Source organism: Lutra lutra, chromosome 1 (assembly GCF_902655055.1).
Source record: "Lutra lutra chromosome 1, mLutLut1.2, whole genome shotgun sequence".
Lineage (NCBI taxonomy): Eukaryota > Metazoa > Chordata > Mammalia > Carnivora > Mustelidae > Lutra > Lutra lutra.
In genome coordinates, this window is record NC_062278.1 from 140,564,409 (window position 1) to 140,583,899 (window position 19,491).

Below are 19,491 nucleotides of genomic sequence, written 5' to 3' on the forward strand. Positions count from 1 at the left end.
GCCAACCTTCCTTCCTCAACACAATCACATAAGGAATTGTTGCAAGAGGCTGAAAACTTTAACTAAAATTATAATCTACTTCCTATCCCTCAGTATCATTACAGATGCCAAAATTTTATTTTGTGCGAAAGTCATATTCCTTTACAAGATTTCCCATTTACCAAAAATATATTCACGAAAAACAACTTGGTGTTTTATCGGTTGCCAATAAACAAGGTTACCACCTCCATCACTACGCCTGGAAAGAGGTGTTGTTCAACTCTGGATTCGGCTTAAATTTGGCTATGAAATGAGGATTGTTTCTTCCAAATCAACTTTAGTTATTTTTAAGACTTCTTTTCTAATACGACACACATGATAGGGAAATCAAAACTGCTATCAGGACAGCTAAAGACATTCAGCTTTCCCAACTTGTGTTCCTTCCATACTTTCACAAATAATTCAAAGTCTCAAGAAAACAAAAGCAAATAATAAACACAAATAAACAGCCAGGAAACGAATACTCCCCCAACACAAGTTTACCCAAGCACCTCTTTAATCTGAAAGACGACTCTCGATCTCAGATTTAAAGCAAACCAAGAAATGACCCAGAGCATTTGCATCTTGGAATTCTTCCCTGGCCCCTTTCCAGCTGTTCTCACAAACCTTTTAATATCAGATAGATGCCCTCGGATGATGACGCGGGATGGAACTTACAGAAGGAAAGCATAACTTCAGGGAGGAGGGTGGGGGATTCAGTCCCAATCCTTGGCTGCTTATTTGGTGAAGGGGCTGAGCCTTCTCTCTCAGCAGTAAGTTACAGCGTTACAGTGCGAACACAAGCTCCCAGCCCGCTTACAGTGCTCCAGTGATAGCCCAGATCTAAGCCTCAACATGTTTTCTGGAAATGCAGGCAGCTCAGCTGAAAATCTTCAGGGAGCTTTCCACCGTAGCACACAACTAAACTGCACAAATATTTAACAGCTTCGAGACCTCTAAAGATTTAAAATAAAATGCATTTTGGGCTAGGCTGTTCTAGCTAGAAGGAAAATGGGACGGTATGGAGAAGCGTCCTCAGCTGTTCAATCGCGGCACACCAAAGAATGTTTTCCCTCTTTGGCTCAGAATTAGGGAAAAACCAGAACGTCTAATGAAACATTGATACAGACCAAGCTTTCACAGCATCAATAGTACAGGAACTTAGTTTTACATTCCATTGAGTGAGCCCATGACTTCCCACGCCGCACCATTTCTCCTTCTTCACCTAGCTAAAAAAGCCAACTTCATGCAGACAAATCAAGGCAAAGTTTATCCACCCCCACCAGTTTCCTTTCTTTTCCAACTTAAACTCATCCACGACAAATAAACAGCCCCAATTGTAGCACAAAGGAAGCCCTGAAGGCTGCACCAGCTTGGTTCTCCACTTGCCAACTGAAGGTAGGTTTAACGTAATATATTCTCGCGGCTTAAAGATTTTTTAAAGGGCTGGTCTGCACTGACGAAGGGCTGGACACCCCCAGAATTACATCATTAGAGTTAACACTCACCAAAATACATTATGTTTCTCATTAATCAGACAGCTGGAACCCTACCGCGGCGTCTTCAGCATCAGCTCGCACCCAAGGCTGACACGCAGAGCAGAGCCGTTTCATGCTACATTCGGTGGAAATGTCCCCGGCGCGGAGAGCTGCGAGCGCTGAGCGTGCGTCCTCCGCGGGATGAGCGCCTTGCAGGCTGCCTTTCCCGGGCTACGATCCCCGGCGGCTGGAGCGTGCGCTCCGGCTGCCTGCTGCACTGCCCATCCTTACTGTAATCCGACTCCTCCTTGCGATGTCCTTGCCGCGCCTGTGACATCAGGACTGAGAGTACTACAAACAGACCCCCCCACCCCACCCCACCCCACCCCCGGTTAGCAGCGGCTCCATGAGGTGCTCCGACTGCCTGCCTGGACCAACCATGGCTCTCGGGAAGCTTTGACGAGCCCAGAGACCTGGGAGGGGGCGGAGTGAGGGGCGCGGGAGGCTCTCTTAAAGAGAGAAGGGTCTCCGGATCCACATGGGAGCACACAGGGGAAATTCAGCACGATGCGGGAGGGGAAGTGGTTAAGGCGAGCGCTGCCATTAACGTGTAATTAGACACAATTTTATCCCGCCCCCTCCCGTGAATGTCATCATCCTCGCCAAAATTTAGCCTACCACCCCAAGTTAAAAAAGCAGTGGGAAAAGGAATGGTGTCCTGTGTCTGCATTCTCTTTGCTGTGGGCTTGAGGGTTTGTTGTTTGTGATGTTTATGCCTAAGGGGAATAAAACACTCAAGGGACCATTGCTAGGGTAATAGAGGTTTTCACTTCAGAAATGATCAGATCACAGAAACCTAGTAGTTGAGGAGTTATTTTTATTTCTTCAGTATTTTCTGAGCTAGGTTGATAGAGAAATGTAAAGAAAAATAACGTGATAAAAGTCACCCCCTGGTTTCACAAGTTCACATTTGCTACTTCCCATAGTAGGTAGCAGAGAGAACACTGAAGCTGAAATGATCTTTGACCCCTGAAGAGGAGAGACAATCTAGCCAGACAACCAAGATTGTGTCATAATTCAGGTCTGGTCATCAGTATAGACACGCCCACGCACAAGCACACACAAACTCACATTAAATTTGAGATGAACAGTCAAGAAAGGCAAAGCTTAGCAAAGCCTCTGGCTCCTCCAGTAGTCTAATGAATTGCAGTCCTTATCTTACATAGGAAAGGATGTTAGAAAGAAATCCCTGAAAGCGGCGCTGATTAATACTTAAATGCTCAGCATGGAAAATAAACCCATAAAACAAGTTCAGTTTCCTAAGGACTCATCACTTTGGGATCCAACTTAACCACTGGACCACTGAAACTTAAAAATTTCCACAAAAATCTATAAAATTAAGAACTGAAGATAACAAAAGAACTGTAGCCTATGGAATGAAGCCGTCGATATACTTTCAATACAGGTTTTTATAAGCCATGATAGCAAATATTTCTACATTGTGATATTAAAATAACCAGTGGTCTTTCTTTGCACAATCCTGTCTCTATGGGTAGATTTAATGCATATTGGAACCGAATATTGGACTGAAGCTCATAATAGCAGCGTGTCTGGCAATCTTACAAAAAAAGCTAAACCCCCTATTTCCTCTCTGTGAAAAAAATACTATGACCAATATCCTCTCTTACAATGGATTATAAAGAATTTGGTGACTGTGAATGGGTAATCATATATAAGTCAGGAACATTACAATGAGTCTTTGGATAAATCTAGTTGTTTTGTTGTTGTTGTTTTGTTATTGTTAGAAATACTCTTCATTGAAAGCAATTTGGAGAACAAAATTTTAAATAGTAAAGAATACATTTTTTTATTCCTTTTTAAAAATCAGAAATAAAAAGAACATTACAGGAATATACTGAAAAAAAAAACCCACAAAAAACATAAGTGTTTTTCCTTTTGGACAGATGGAAATCATCCAAAAATACAATTAATGACCCTTCCCCCCCCCCCAGCAAAGGAACCATCTGTGGTAGAGCTTATTCATGAAGCTCATCAGCTGTCCTGACCTCCTACATGGGCTAGGGGGCACTGTAGTTTAATGCTACAGTTCCAGGTCCATTTGTGTTCCTGTAGTTCAAAGATGCAAACATTGAAGAGTTGAGTTTAAGACAGGAGGTTTAAGACACTAAAGGACTGTCTTAATAATTAATAACACCTTGCATTTGTATGGCATTTTGCAGTCACAAGATACTTCCACTTATGCCATCTTTCTTACTAACAAACTGACATATAAAAAAGTGGATATTATCAATGTCCTGATGAACAGGACCTTGAAACTGAGGACAAATGAATTGGAGGCTCAGAGACATTAAGCGTTTCTCAGTGGTGTTGTCAGTAAAGTATACTTGTCTTATTCCTTATATTTTGAATTTATGTTAGCATCCCCAGAAGATTTCTTTATTCAGAGAAATAAATTACAGGGCCGCCTAGGTGGCCCAGTCAGTTAAGTGTCTGCCTCTTGATTTCATCACAAGTCATGATCTCAGGGTCCTGAGATCAAGCCCGCCCTCGGGATCCACAATGAGCAAGGAGCCTGCTTAAGATTCTCTCTCTCCTAGTCCCTCTGCCCCTTCCCGTCCCCGCCCCCCCCCCCAAAAAAAAGGAAAGAAAGAAAGAAAGGAATAAATAAATAAATAAATAAATAATAGATTTCCCATTTATAGTGGCTCAGGTAAAGGTCTTCCCCAATCAAATTATGTCACTGTATGCTCCAGGAAAATATGTATCTACATGGGCAGAATATACAGACAGAGAATATTCAGTCATAGAATATTCCAACCTCTGCCTGGTCTATAGAGGATCTTTCCTTAAAAAGCAGCATGTAACCTCTGGAAGAGTATGGCATCTGAAGGGGAACTGAGTGTTACATGCATGCATTGGAATTCTGTTCAACCCCCAAAAAGGAAGGCACCTGCTTTATTTAAAGGGCTATGCCCCACCCTTCCTCATCTAAGGGTTATTGGAATATCAAGACCTCAGATAGAAACAGTGCTTATCTATGGATGGAAAACAAGTGATTTTTATTTTAATTGTACACTTTTTATTGTTTCCCCTAAAATTATTTGTATGCATTGTATTTATAAAGGAAAAAAAAAAAACGCAACTTCTTTTATTTTAAAATAGAATAACATCCAAATAAAGGCATAGCGGATGTTGGCTAGACATGGGGTTGTGGACATGCCTGCTGTGCCTGAGAGATGCTCCCATAGGTCATGTCCAGGAGAGGATTCAGCCACTTTCAGGGAAGGACCTGGTTCACACCCATGACCATTATCTGTCTCTAAGCTGCTGTGAGAAGCTGGGGGATCCTGAGAGGGAATCAGATCACTCCTTGCCAGATAGAAATATACCCTTCATGATTAAAACAAAAGATGCCCTAAAACCAGGTCCGTATTTTGAGTGAAAACGTTATGGTAGGCAGAGAATTTTCTCTCTGCTCCAATAGCCAAATAGCCGCCTGCCTGGATCCCTCACCTCCAAGTCTTGCTCCAAAGTTTGTCAGCGTAGCTTCCTTCCATAGGACTTGGCACCATCTGCCATACTACTGTAGACATCTGTTTATTTTGATCTCTTCTCACTGGAATATAATCTCCATGAGGGCAGGGATTTTTGTTCATGGCTGTTATCTACCATCCTTACAAGGGTATCAGGCACTTGTTCCTGCTCCATAAATATTTGAGAATGAATGAGTGAACATACTGAACACAACCATATTGGGTGTAAAACATCATACTTTTCTATGTGCCTGCAGTCACTTCTCTAAGGTTGATGGTGTTTTATACAAAATGTTTACACAAATTGAATTTGTCCATGCTTAGCAGCAGCTGTTCCTAAATTCTATGCAATACCGATGCCAGGTGTTACTGCAGGCCACAGTTTGTGAGCTTGCTTGTCCTTTCAAGTTCTCAGTGCTGAATGCCGCAGTAATTTAGCATTGAGTTAGCACAGCCTAGTTGCGTCTCCCATTGCCTTCCCCTGAGCCTTAATTTCGTCCACTTTCATTTCTTATTATATTACAGCAATAAAATTTTATCCAATGTTCTTAATTCCAGCTTTCCCAAATCCCATCCATTCTTCGTGTTACATCACTATTATCTTTTAATAATAAAATAACATTATCAACTATACTTCAATTAAAAAAAAAAGAAATGAGGTCAAAGTGGTCACATAGAGCCTAATTTAGTAGGACTTTGTAGACGATATTATAAGACCATATTTTGACTTTTATTCTGATTTATATAAGATGCCTTTGGAATAACATGATTTGACATATTTCAACAGGTTTATTATGACTGATTCATAGAGAATGGATAAAAGGAAGGAAGGGAAGATGCAAGGTGACCATTTAGGAAGACTTTGAGAGAATCTAGAAAAGAAATGATGATTTGGATCAAGTAGGAGCAGTGGAGGTGGCAAAACGTGGTCAGAGTCTGTGTGTATGTCAAAATAGATCAGTAGGGTTTGCTGTGGATTGGATAGGCAATAGAAGAGAAATAAAAAGATAATGGATTAATGAAGGCTGAGGGACTGAGCAACGAAAGGGTGGGATCTCCACTAACTAATGTGGAGAATGCTGTAGAAGAACATGCTTTAGGAGATGGTCAATGTGGGGTATTGTAGTTTACGATTCTATTATATATTCAAGTGAAAGTGTTTGTAGAAGTTTGGCTATACAAATCTGGAGATCAGGGGAGAAGTTTGGGCTTTATATTTAAACTTGGAAATCATCATTTTAAAGATGGTAATTAATCCATGAGGCCAGATGATATCTTCAAAGGAGTATATTCTTTTGGAAGAAGAAAAGAGGGTCAACACTGAACACTGGGACATTGTAAGAGCAAGGGGCCAAATACATGGATTCTTGATGACTGATACTTCCTGAAAGTGTAACAATTTGTTGAATGAGTATTTGCCAACATATGAATGATATCTGATAGAAGACTATTTATTTTATGCCTGAGTTTGTCTGATACATCACCACCCACTGTTACAACAATTTAAAAAGGGGAGAAATAAGTAATTGGTCTATATGAGAACAATTGTCTAGTTCAATTAATCCATATAGTCTTTTGATTAATTTTTTAGATTGTGTAGACACTGTTATAAATTCATAAATCATTTTTATTCCTAGATTCTTTCTTGATGCTTCCAATGAAAATTAAATGCCCAGGGACCTTAGTCTGGAAGATGAATTGCCTACAAAAAAAGAAGAAAAGAAGTGCTAATTGTGAGCTAAGAATAATTTAAAAAAAAAACTATTAATACTATGATATTCCAAAATTCTATCTCTCTGAATTTCTCTGTCTTTGGAGACACCAAATACACCCTTCTACATGTGGTCCTATCTATTCTGATAGTCAATTAATCGGAGCTCTTTTACAATATTTAGTAACTAGCATTAGGCACCCTCTTAGAATTTTTACCTTGGAGCTGGGTGTGGCCTAGACATCTTTATTTATTCAACATATTGGGTATTGAGTATTCATGTGCCAAGTACTATTCTAGGTGCTCAAGGCACATTGATGAAGTTACAGAAATCTCTGTCTACAAGGAGCTTACATTCTAAGGGTTTCTGCCTATCAGCTTCTCTATTACAGTTTAGAACATCTTTCACCTTTCTCCATGTGGAGGAAAGGACCTAAAATATCCTTTATCTCATTCATACATTCATTGGTTACAGTTTATTGCTTCCTTCCCCCCAGTACGATGAGGACATGAGGGAAGGGGCATATCTACCATGTTCATGTTGTATCTACTGTCTAGACAAGAGCAGGTATACAATAAATATTTGTTGAGTAAATAAGTATCCCAAAAGTCTTCTACCTCTAGATGATATTCTATCCTGATCTTACTGAGAATATAGTTATATTCTACCAGAAATGCTCTTTTGTATTCCCCTTTGTCTAAATACTTATATTCACCATCCAAAACTGCTCAGATATTTTGTTTTCTAAGAAGTCTTCCCTGGACTGATTTATGTCTGACTCATGCATTCACCTAATGAGCACTCACACAATCTTTATAGAAATCCATTACAGTATTTATCAGATTGGCTTTCAGTGACCTTTCCAATTGTCAATATCCCCCAAGTAGAATGAAGGCTTCTTTGGGGTCATAGAAATATATGTTAATTCCTTGAATGTTTTAACATACTCCAGGACACAGCAGAAAAGTATGCCAGGGACATGTGTTTTTGGATTAGTGAGTAGATTATGCCATTAACATCAAACTTTGTCCATGATTTAGGAAGCAGCAAACTTTACCATGCTTGGAGCCAAGGATCAGAAAAGGAAGAGACATTAGGTTAGAGAAATCCCAAAGGCTTGTGGAAAGGCCAGTTAAGAACAGGATGGCTGGTCAGGAACATGGCAGGGATGTCCATTATCACCACTAATATTCAACATAGTACTAGAAGTCCTGGCCTCAGCAATCAGACAACAAAAAGAAATTAAAGGCACCCAAATTGGCAAAGAAGAAGTCAAACTATCACTCTTCACAGATGATATGATGCTTTATATGGAAAACCCAAAAGATTCCACTCCAAATCTTCTAGAACTTGTACAGGAATTCAGTAAAATATCAGGATATAAAATCAATGCACAGAAACCAGTTGCATTTCTATACACCAACAACAAGATAGAAGAAAGAGAAATTAATTAAATTGCACCCAAAACCATAGATACCTAGGAATAAACCTAACCAAAGAGGCAAAGAATCTATACTCAGAAAACCATAAAGTACTCATGAAAGAAATTGAGGAAGACACAAAGAAATGGAAAAAATCTTCCATGCTCATGGATTTGAAAAACAAATATTGTGAAAATGTCTATGCTACCTAAAGCAATCTACATGTTTAATGCAATCCCTATCAAAATACCATCCATTTTTTTTCAAAGAAATGGAACAAATAATCCTAAAAATAATATGGAACCAGAAAAGACCTCGAATAGCCAAAGGAATATTGAAAAAGAAAGTCAAAGTTGGTGGCATCACAATTCCGGACTTCAATCTCTATTACAAAGCTGTCATCATCAAGACAATATGGTACTGGCACAAAAACAGACACATAGATCAATGGAACAGAATAGAGAGCCCAGAAATAGACCCTCAACTCTATGGTCAACTAATCTTCGACAAAGCAGGAAAGAATGTCCAATGGAAAAAAGACAGTCCTTTCAACAAATGGTGCTGGGGAAAATTGGACCACATGCAGAAAAATGAAACTAGACCATTTTTTTACACCACACACAAAAATAGACTCCAAATGGATAAAAGACCTCAATGTGAGAAAGGAATCCATCAAGATCCTTGAGAAGAACACAGGCAGCAACCTCTTCGACCTCAGCTGCAGCAACTTCTTCCTAGAAACATTGCCAAACGCAAGGGAAGCAAGGGCAAAAATGAACTATTGGGATTTCATCAAGATCAAAAGCTTTTGCACAGCAAAGGAAACAGTCAACAAAACCAAAAGACAATCAACAGAATGGGAGAAGATATTTGCAAACAACATACCAGATAAAGGGTTACTATCCAAAATTTATAAAGAACTTATCAAACTCAACACCCAAAGAACAAATCCAATCAAGAAATGGGCAGAGGACATGGACAGACATTTCTGCAAAGACGACATACAGATGGCCAACAGACATATGAAAAAGTGCTCCACGTCACTTGGCATCAGGGAAATATAAATCAAAACCACAAATGAGATACCTCCTCATGCCAGTCAAAATGCCTAAAATTAACAAGTCAGGAAATGACAGATGCTGGTGAGGATGCAGAGAAAGGGGACCGCTCCTACACTGTTGGTGGGAATGCAAGCTGGTGCAGCCACTCTGGAAAACAGCATGGAGGTTCTTCAAAAAATTGAAAATAGAGCTACCCCACGACCCAGCAACTGCACTACTGGGTATTTACTCTAAAGATACAAATGTAGTGATCTGAAGAGGCACGTGCACCCGAGTGTTTATAGCAGCAATGTCCACCATAGCCAAACTATAGAAAGAACCTAGATGTCCATCAACAGATGAATGGATAAAGAAGATGTGGTATATATACACAATGGAATATTATGCAGCTATCAAAAGAAATGAAATCTTGCCATTTGTGACGATGTGGATGGAACTAGAGGGTATTATGCTGAGCAAAATAAGTCAATCAGAGAAAGACAATTATCATATGGTCTCCCTGACATGAGGAATTTGAGAGGCAATGTGGGGGGTTTGGGGGATAGGGAAGGAAAAAATAAAACAAGATGGGATCGGGAGGGAGACAAACCATAAGAGACTCTTAATCTCACGAAACATGAGGATTGCCAGGGGGAGGAGGGGAGGGAAAGGGTGGTTGGGTTATGGATATTGGGGAGGGTATGTGAAGTGTGTAAACCTGGCGATTCACAGACCTGTACCCCTGGGGCTAATAATAAATTATATGTTAATAAAAAATTAAAAATTAAAAAAAAAAGAATGGGATGGCTGATCAGCTATCAGGCAAGATAGAGATTGGAAGTGTTGTGGACAGGGGTACGTGAGTTGCTCAGTCAGTTGAGTGTCTGCCTTTGGCTCTGGTCATGATCCTGGAGTCCTGGGATCAAGCCCCGCATCGGGTTCCTTGCTCACAGGGGACACTGCCTCTCCATCTCCCTGCCACTTTCCCTGTCTGTGCCCTCTCTCTTTCTGACAAATAAATTAATGAAGTCTTAAAAAATAAAAACTTGTTATGGGCAAGTCAGGAGGCCAATATGGGAGTCAAGAACAGAAGAGAAGTTTTTTTTTTATTTGTTTGTTTTTTAATATTTATTTATTACAGAGAGACTGAGACAGAGAGCCCAAGTGGGAGCAGCAGAGGGAGAGGGAGAGAGAATCTCAAGCAGACTGAGGTGCCTGGAACCCAGTGTGGAGCTTGATCTCATGACCCCAAGATCAGGACCTGAGCTGAAACCAAGAGTCAGGCATTCAGCCAGCTGTGCCACCCAGGCGCCCCAAGAACAGAAGAGAGTTTAAGGAGAGAATGATTCAGGGGGACACTAGTTAAACCCCTAGATTCTCTAACAGGTGGTTTATTAGTGCATTGGCCTGATTGATTGATAGTTCTGCTTCCCTTATAACAGGAATTATCACTAGCTTCCTTTCTGAAGGCTCTCAGACTATTATTTCCCTGCCATGTTCTTTCCCCCAAAATCCTTCAAGAAGTTGTGTATATTTTTATCTGGTTTTATTTTTTTAATAAAGTTGCTCTTCATCTATGTAGATACCATCTTCAAAAATTGATGGACACCACATTGCAAGTTTAGAAGTCTCCCACTACCTTGTTTGGTGCTTCACTAAAAGGAAGTGAGACCAAAACTAGTATCATCATCACTGGCAAAATGAATAAATAAATAAATAAAAGTAGAGATCCTAAATATCAAAGCACCGAACTCTAACGTTTAAGCTACCACCCTGTTCTGAAAAGCACTTGGTATCTTATTTAAGGAGATGAAGCATATATCCAAAAATACAAGTAAAAGAAAGGTAATATAAGGTAAATGACAAATGAACAATGTAGGACGTGCTTGTAAAAGTAAGATAAAATTATGATGGTTTCAGGTAAATCTGGAAAGCTATAGAGAAGTGGAACTTGAACTTGGTCTTCGGTTTCAGTTCCGATTGATTAAATGCAGAAAAAGTTGGCAAATGACATAAAACAAGGATGGGATTGTGAATGATAGGTCTGGGAGAGCAAGAACAAATTAGAGTATTAAAGAGCAAGTTTCATAAAAGATTTCCATGCAAAGTAAATTTAGAGAGGAAAACACAGAACCCCTATTGGATGTGATCTCACATTCCCGGTTAAAGGTTTTAATTTTATTTGGCATATTATGTAGGAAGTGTTTGCTGAATGAATACATGAATGAGCCTCAAAGTATTTCCAAGGACAGAAATATAATAATATTCCTCCTCCAAAGACATTTGGCGACACAATAACATGAGTTAATATATCTTGTATAGCAGGTTGAAAGATCTTATACACTCCAGAGGTTTCTAATTTTTCTTAAAATAAAATTCACTTATGGTTCCTGGGCAACAATTTGAGAATCAGCCCTTTCCCCATCTAGCCCCACAACAAATGTGCTGGCAAACAAAATGGAAGAAGAAAACAGGATCATATTGAATTTCTTCTTTTGCTTTAAAAAAAAAAAAAGATCCTTTAAGATAAATTGAGTACAGCTCTAGTAAATTTGGATGCTTTAGGTCATAGACATTCCATTTTTATATATACTGTGATAATAACTATATAGGGTGAGGAGAGAGACTGTGCAACTCTGCCCCAATGTTGCAAGAATTCACAAAGTAATTGAAAGTGTTTCCAAGTGTGCATAATTCTGTGCCTCCAGTAAAAGACAGTAGATGGAAATTTGTTTGGCTTCTTCTGTCAAAATGTCTAAAACACATAAAGGGAATGTGTAAATGGAAAACAAAATATTACAGTTTCAACATTCTTTTAATTATATCTCAATTTCAATCTTGGCTTTGCTCAAACATACTAATAATCCTAAGGGCTCATCTCTGATCCTTTGGGTGGATAAAATGACCGAATGTGATTTTTACCCTTGACTCAAAAGTGTCAGTTCTGGAATTCTACAGTATTTGTCACCATGAATACCATTTAACTGCAGCAGTACCCAAAGGAACTCCGCACAGCCACACGTGAATAGGGCTGGAGGAACTTAATTAATCTTGCTGTCACTTCCATGATGCTTTTCATTAGTTTTGCTGCTATCTGATCAACTGGCCCTCTCTGTATTGGAAATGGCTACCCATAGTTTCCTGTGCAAGCATTTTCAAAAGGTAAACAAAGACTCACCTTTATGCTGGGAAGCTTTTATGCAGATAGACATTATCATCACTATTCTAATAAGGAAGTAACCCCCACACTTAATATTTAAGTTATAAAAACACAGGAAAGATAAATATCTCTTCTGTCCCCATCAGGGAAATTGTTTTAAAATCTATACATAGATGATGTTTTTGATACAAAAGGTCATAATTTTCTGTATATTGGTTTCATGAATACTGATGCATAGTGCATTATCTGGGACTGTACTAAATAAAGAATGCAATTCATAAGAAATCTAGACTTTATCACTGACCCCTGGTAAGCAGATTAGGTTAAAATTGGATTTAATGATGGAACAACAGAACTGATAACCCAATGGTAGTATCCACTCTCTGTGTCATTATTTTTCTTAAAGTTTTTGTTTTTGTTTTTCTTTTTGTTTTGACAGAGAGAGAGAGAACACAGTCAGCTGGAGTGGGAGAGGGAGAAGCAGGCTTCCCGCCAGCAGGGAGCCTGATGCTGGGCTTGATCCCAGGACTCTGAGATCATGACCTGAGCTGAAGGCAGATGCTTAACGACTGAGCCACCCAGGCACCCCTCTCTGTCATATTTTTGAAAGACTGGTTTAATATATATGAATGGTAAATATAACTCTATTTACATGCATTATTTTTGCGTTATTTTTTTTCAATGCTGACCATAGTTTAGTTTACAAAAAAACTGGAATGATTTTATAAAATGTTATCACAGTTTGACTATATGAAAGTAAATTCATACCTATGAGATAGCCACGAAGAACTAGAAAAAGAACTCACCAAGAGCCAACATATATGGCAGGCTCTGCTGAAGAAAAACAAGACTGCAATGTATCCCCTTTCCTCATGTGTGGAAGCCAGTCTCCAAAACAGACCCAGCAATTCTTGTTTCCTAGTATTTACAGTCTTGGATCGTCCCTTCCCACTTTGAATAGGGCTGAACTGTGAAACCAATAGGATGTTGTTGAAATGACCAATTGTGACATTCAAAATTAGTTCATCAAAGACAAAGTGGGTTCTGTTTCTCTCTCTTTAATCACACATTCTAGGGAAAGTGAGCTGCTGTGTTGTGAGGACAGTCAAGAAAGAAGTACACATTGTAAGGAACGGACATTTCCAGCCAACATCAAGCATCAATTTGGTGAGTATCTGAGTAAGCTACCTTTGAAGTAGATCCTCCAACTTATGTCAACTCTTCAGATTCCTGTGGCCATGACCTACATTTTAAATGCAACTCACGAGTAATTCCAACACCCAACAGAGCAACTTCCAGATTCCTGACCCATAGCAACTGTGTGAGATGATTAACATTTATTGTTATTTTAAGCTTCTAAATTTAAGGTGATTTTCTTCTATGCATCAATAGATAACTAATGCATCATAGCCTTAGTTTATAACTTAAAATTATGGCAATGTAATGTAGACCTCAGCTGAGACAGACATAAGCACATGACCTTAAAGAGGCGTGTATTCTTTTGGGTCTTGGTTTTGCTTTTTGGGTTTTTTTCTTTTTTTAGAGAGGGAGAGAGAGAGCCCATGTACATATGAGCTTGGTTGTGGGGGGAGGGACAGAGGGAGAGGGAAAGAGAGAATCTTAAGCAGACTCCATGCCCAGTGTGGAGCAAGACACTGGCTTTGATCTCTCAATCCTGAGATCATAACCTGAACTGAAATAAAGAGTTGAAAGCTACCCAGGCACCCAGGGTCTTGGTTTCTAAATCCAAGAAATGATGATGTAGGAATGAGTGAGGGTTACTAATATAAGATCCTTTAGGGAGAGGTGAGGGAAGTCATACAGCTACATCGAGTGAGTCAGATATATGTTTATAGAGAGCGTTATAGACTTGAGAGGATTGAAGAGTATCAAATAACAAGGGAGGGTCTCTTACTTTACTTCAATTGATAGTGTGCCATGAGGAAATTTGCCAGATTCTTCATTTTTTCCCCACTTCTTACTTTATATGACTAAAACATTACACATTTGATAAAAATTTCATGTGACTTCAACTTAATCTATTGGTTAAAACTACGATTGAAACACTTTCTTCTCTCTCATGAGCGCATTTTCCAGTATCTTAAGAATTCTATTTCAAGATCTCTGCTGTATACTCATTTGTTCTATCCATCTTCCCTTCCCCCTATTTCTACCCTTTTCTAACTCACAAACTTCTCCCACCCATCTACCAACACATATTTCTCTCTGCCTGGCATATGTTCTCCTTTTAACCTATCCGGCTCTTGCCCACACTTTCTTAGCCTGTTGAAATGTTACTTGTCCTTGATGGTCCAATCACATGGCATCCCTCCCCTAGGAGGATCTGCTTGATTGCCAGGCACAATTAGTGATTACTTTTCTTATACCTCAAGAGTAATGTTCTTTATCTCTTGAGTCCTCCTAGGTACGTCTCACTATTTATAATGTAAAATCTCATTTGGCAAAATTAATGTCTCATTAATTTTATTGTCACTGAGCATTTTTACAATGTCTGTCTGCAATGTACCATCCGGATCTCCCTAAATGGAAAGACTGTTTCTTGCTGCTGGGAGTGCTGTAGACATCTGTCTTTCAGCTGTTGGCTCCTTTATGTATTCTCTCATTTACTGGGAATAGGCACTTCCAAAGTTTCACCCCTTTATGGTGAACCTCATCCAATGATCATTGCAGAAGTCACAAGGCCCGGCCATCTTAGACGAACTTGGGACAACTTGTTCATATTGGGCCACTCAAACTCTGAAGCATCGAAGATGACTTTGGCCCCGCATCACAGCTCAACTTCTCCTTCTCCCTACTCCAATTCCACTTCTCTCTTCCAAATGCTGACCTAAAGCATTCTCTAGTGAACATCCTTCATGCTACCCTTCATCTCAGTCTGCTTCCCAGAGAACCTATCCTGTGACACCATCATTGAGCAGATAGTAAACACCCGGTGGCATCAATTTAAGTCCCACATTCCCACAGACAAACAGGATTAATTTCCCAAGAAGAGAGTATGCACTCTCCAAGAAGCCTGGAAGGTGTTGGATAATTCTGAAAGAAAGCCCACCTTTTACCCAGAAACTTACTGATTTTTGGAATTAATGTGAGGAAAAGAAAGCCCAGAATTTAAATGAATGTCCTGGTCCGTGTACTCTGTCTGAGTAATGGTGATGGCTCAGAGCTGTCAGGTCTGCCAGGAGATATTCAATCATCATGCTCTCTTCTTTCTCTTCAACAAAGGTAATCACTCAGCATTTTATCTTTTCTAGAACATGTCATTACTTTGAAAAGACAATAAAAGTCTCACAAGGGTTTCTATGTAGTGGAAAATTTCCTCCTCATTTTCAAGAGAAAAAAAAAACTGAAGGAGTAAAAGACCTTAATTAATTTAAGCATGAAAAAATATATGAGCTTGGAGGAACTTTCATAATTTTGAAGTATAAAACTTCCTGAGAAATCCTTTCAAACTGAGTAATTTATCGTGTTCTTTAGAGCCTGTAATACATAACACATATCTCTTAAAATTTACCATGTTTTAGTTAAATAACAAGACCATTTTTTTTCTGGAGGAAAGCAAAAATTTACCTTAGAAAAATCTATGATGTAGAGATATGTGTGGGGCATTTATGTTAATGAAACTATCAACCATAAGGCCTTCTTAACCTCTGACTACATGTTACCAACAACAAAGCATAGACATAAACCAAGTGATTTACCACCTATTTTCAAGTCCAATGTTTAATCTAGAAGTCTTTTAAGTGTTTTTTTTTTAATTTACTAATTTGACAAATATTCATTGACCACCCATTTGTCTAGCACTATGCTTGGGACTAGGAATATAGGAATGATCAAGACACATATTTTCCTTGGCTTCATAGAACCTACAGTGTTACAGAGAATGGAAAATTGTAATGGAAAGTGGATTAATGGTTACAATAATCTGTTGTAATGGGCAGGAAGGGAAGAGAAGGTGGTCAGAGAGGTTAGAGAAAGGACTTTTTAGAGTGAAACATCTAAACTGAAGAGGGCAGAAAGTTTGGAATGAGTCAGATAAAAATAAAGCATAATTAATAGCAATGCACAAATACCAAAAAAAAGAAAGGTATGGGGATAAGAGCTAAGAGAAGTTCAATAAGGAGAATCAGGGGGAAAGTGGTATAAAATGAGAGAGGACTGGTAGCTTGGAAGCAATCATGAACCTGCAACAAAAATTTTGAAAACCACAAAGGCTTTAATCAAGAAAGTGATGAACCATATGATTATAGATTCAAAAGCTACTAGAATAGTTAAACACTAACTATCCTGTGGCAATATGGCAAAGCTCCCATATAATCATATGACATTGTGAAAAGTATATGCAGTGAATGCAGCAAATCTCTGGTACAAAGCACAATTCTCCTTACTCAGGTTTTCTGTCTATATGCCACCCAATGAAACACAGCAGGCAAGAAAAGGGGGGAAAAGAAAAAAGAAAAGAAAAAGAAAAAGATGTCTTGCATGGCTGGGCTCCCCTAGTTGGGAATCACCAATTCAACAGTTTCAAGGTAAATCAGGTGTTTTAGCTGTCATCAGAGCTGAGCTTTGAATAATAGAATGAAAACTAAATGGTTGATTGACAATTGATCCGGATTAGCCTTCAAATGATGGGAGTCAGTATATTGGCTATATTGAATTCTATACTACACAAATACTGGCACTGTAATTATATATATATATACACACACACACATATATATATATATAAGTTTTATACATTTATATATATACATTATACATATATTATATATTATATATGTACACACATACCTATATATACATGTCTATTAATAGAACCTCATCTGGCTGTGCTCCTTACCCATAGCCACAAATCCTTTCAAGTGCATTGGTTCAAGTAGAAATTATATTTCTAGTGAATATAATTTTAACTATGTGTTTTTGACTAGTAATAATAATTTTAATATTAATATTTGTATTAATGTTAAATATATGTACATATATATGTATAATGCATGGAAGAAAATGGGGAAAATGACACTTCAAGGAATATGCCATAAATTTTTATGTTTATATGCAAGGTGTGGTATAATTTTACATTTCTCACTTGTAAACCCAATTTTTTTCAAGTGTTCAATTCTCTCCTGACTGCATATTTTCTAAATAACTTCTGTTATATTATGGGTGGCCCTGTTTTTTGAAGATCTTGACCACTGAAGAGTATTCTTAGATTACCATTACCAATAGTTGCCTCAAAGAAATTAATGGAAGGTTGATTAATATTTGCAGAGGCCAGAGTGCCTTGTTCTTCCCTAAAGTTTCAAAAATGAGTGTCTTTCTAATCATAGTAATATTTTCACCAAATAAGTTAGTTATTGCCTTTATTTTAGAAAAATAAAAGTAGCCATTTCCAACAGGTTATAAAGGTATAGCACCCACACACTGTATATATGTAATGTGAGCATGTGAGATTTTACTGTCTTAATTTTCTAGAAATATAAGTCAGGAATCAATCTTGATGGGAAATGTAGGGTACTCTGACATATTTCAGGGTATCTGCCAGGCCATCTTCCTTTCTGGGGAAATTCTTTTTTTCATATGAAATATACAGGATTTACTCACCCGTGGACATGACTGATTTGATTAGGGTGGCCTCCGAATTGGTGTTTTCTGAGACCTATGACTTGTATGACCTAGCTTGAAAAGATGAACTGAGACAATCATGTCTGTTCTTAAAAACATAAACTAAGAGACAGAGAAAGAACTTATCAATTGGTGATGGGTCCTGGAACTAGAAGGTCATATAGACTCAGGTCATACAGATTCATATGCAAGATGGATAAGCACAAGAAGGCAGAAATGGGGAGGAGGCAGAGACAGAGAAGAGTTCCCATGCCAGATGCTTTGGTGGAGAGAGAGGCACATTCTCTTTTATAGGTCAGCTTTGATTATTCAATGGTTTCTTTTACTGCGTACCTTTCCAGTAATCTCACCATCCCACCCCAACCCCCCAGGCAATTTTAATAAGACTATTCCTCCAGTAGTAACATCTTGTATTACATCTTCAGGTAATAAGAAGAGATTCAGTAGAACCGACACCAGGAGGAGTCATGTTTAAATACTGTTCATTAGACTTCAGACTACCTCTTCTAAACAAGAGAACACAAGATGGCAGCCTTTTGAGGAAGGGAAAGATGGCAGTCTAGGGGAAAAAGAAAGAGTGGATCATGCTGGGAGGAATTCAGGGCTTTCAGGAAGTGAACTAAAAGTAGTTATGGGATTAATAATAATGGTTTCTACAAGGAAAAAATAATTGCTTTTGGCTTTTCAAATCAAAGATGTATTCTTTTCCAATCTTTATTTTCCACCAATATTTTGTGAGGATGTATATGTAAGCAATAAGAGTAAAGGTTTTTGTCTCTTAGTGTTGGTATATAGCCCATATTCCTTCTATTTTTATGTATTGTGTTTCTGGTATTCAAAACCTCTTTTATTAATAAAGTGATAAGGAGAATTGGTTTTTGTTAACCAGATAATTTCCTATGTGTTATGGGTGAGAAATGTGCTATGGAAGTGTTAGGATCCCAAATCATGACTTTGGCTCATGTATTGAGGTAAGGTCAGTAAACTTTCTAGAGATGAATTTGTGTTTTAATGAACAGTAGGACTTAGCATATCACTGGCCATAAGTAACATGGATTCATTAATTCTTTTTTTTTCAATTTCTAGTAGTTCACAATAAATCTGCTATGAGATGCAAATCTCAGGAGAGATCATGCAGGAGAACAGAGAAAATTTTATTAAACCACTATGGAATATCAGTTATGGGATGGAGGATGACAGAGAATTAAGTAGTAAAGACAAGAAGAGCAAGTTAGAATACATGAAATTTAAAAGACAGTATATTAAATTGAGTAAAGGTAGAATGAAAGGATACAATGAGCTAGAAGGCAGGTTAAAGCAGCAAGATCCTTGAAGTCAAAAGCACATAGTTAAAATTATATTCACTAGAAATATAATTTCTACTTGAACCAATGTACTTGAAAGGATTTGTGGCTACGGGTAAAGAGGACAGCCAGAGGAGTTTGTATTAACATAAATCTTACCTAAT

General features: G+C 38.3%; 1 protein-coding gene across 2 annotated transcripts in view; it reads right to left on the reverse strand.

Moving 5' to 3' along the window:
* The window catches only part of ZNF385D (zinc finger protein 385D), a 917,929-nt gene that overhangs the window by 289,762 nt on the left and 608,676 nt on the right, over positions 1-19,491 (reverse strand). Inside the window, exon 1 of one of the 2 annotated variants that reach the window (XM_047737898.1) lies at positions 1,527-1,878. The exons of the other annotated variant lie outside the window; for it this stretch is intronic. Coding sequence (XP_047593854.1) covers positions 1,527-1,548 — 22 coding nt within the window. The 5' untranslated portion in view covers positions 1,549-1,878. Of the gene's footprint in view, positions 1-1,526; positions 1,879-19,491 lie in introns of those variants that run through there. 2 annotated transcript variants of the gene reach the window in all.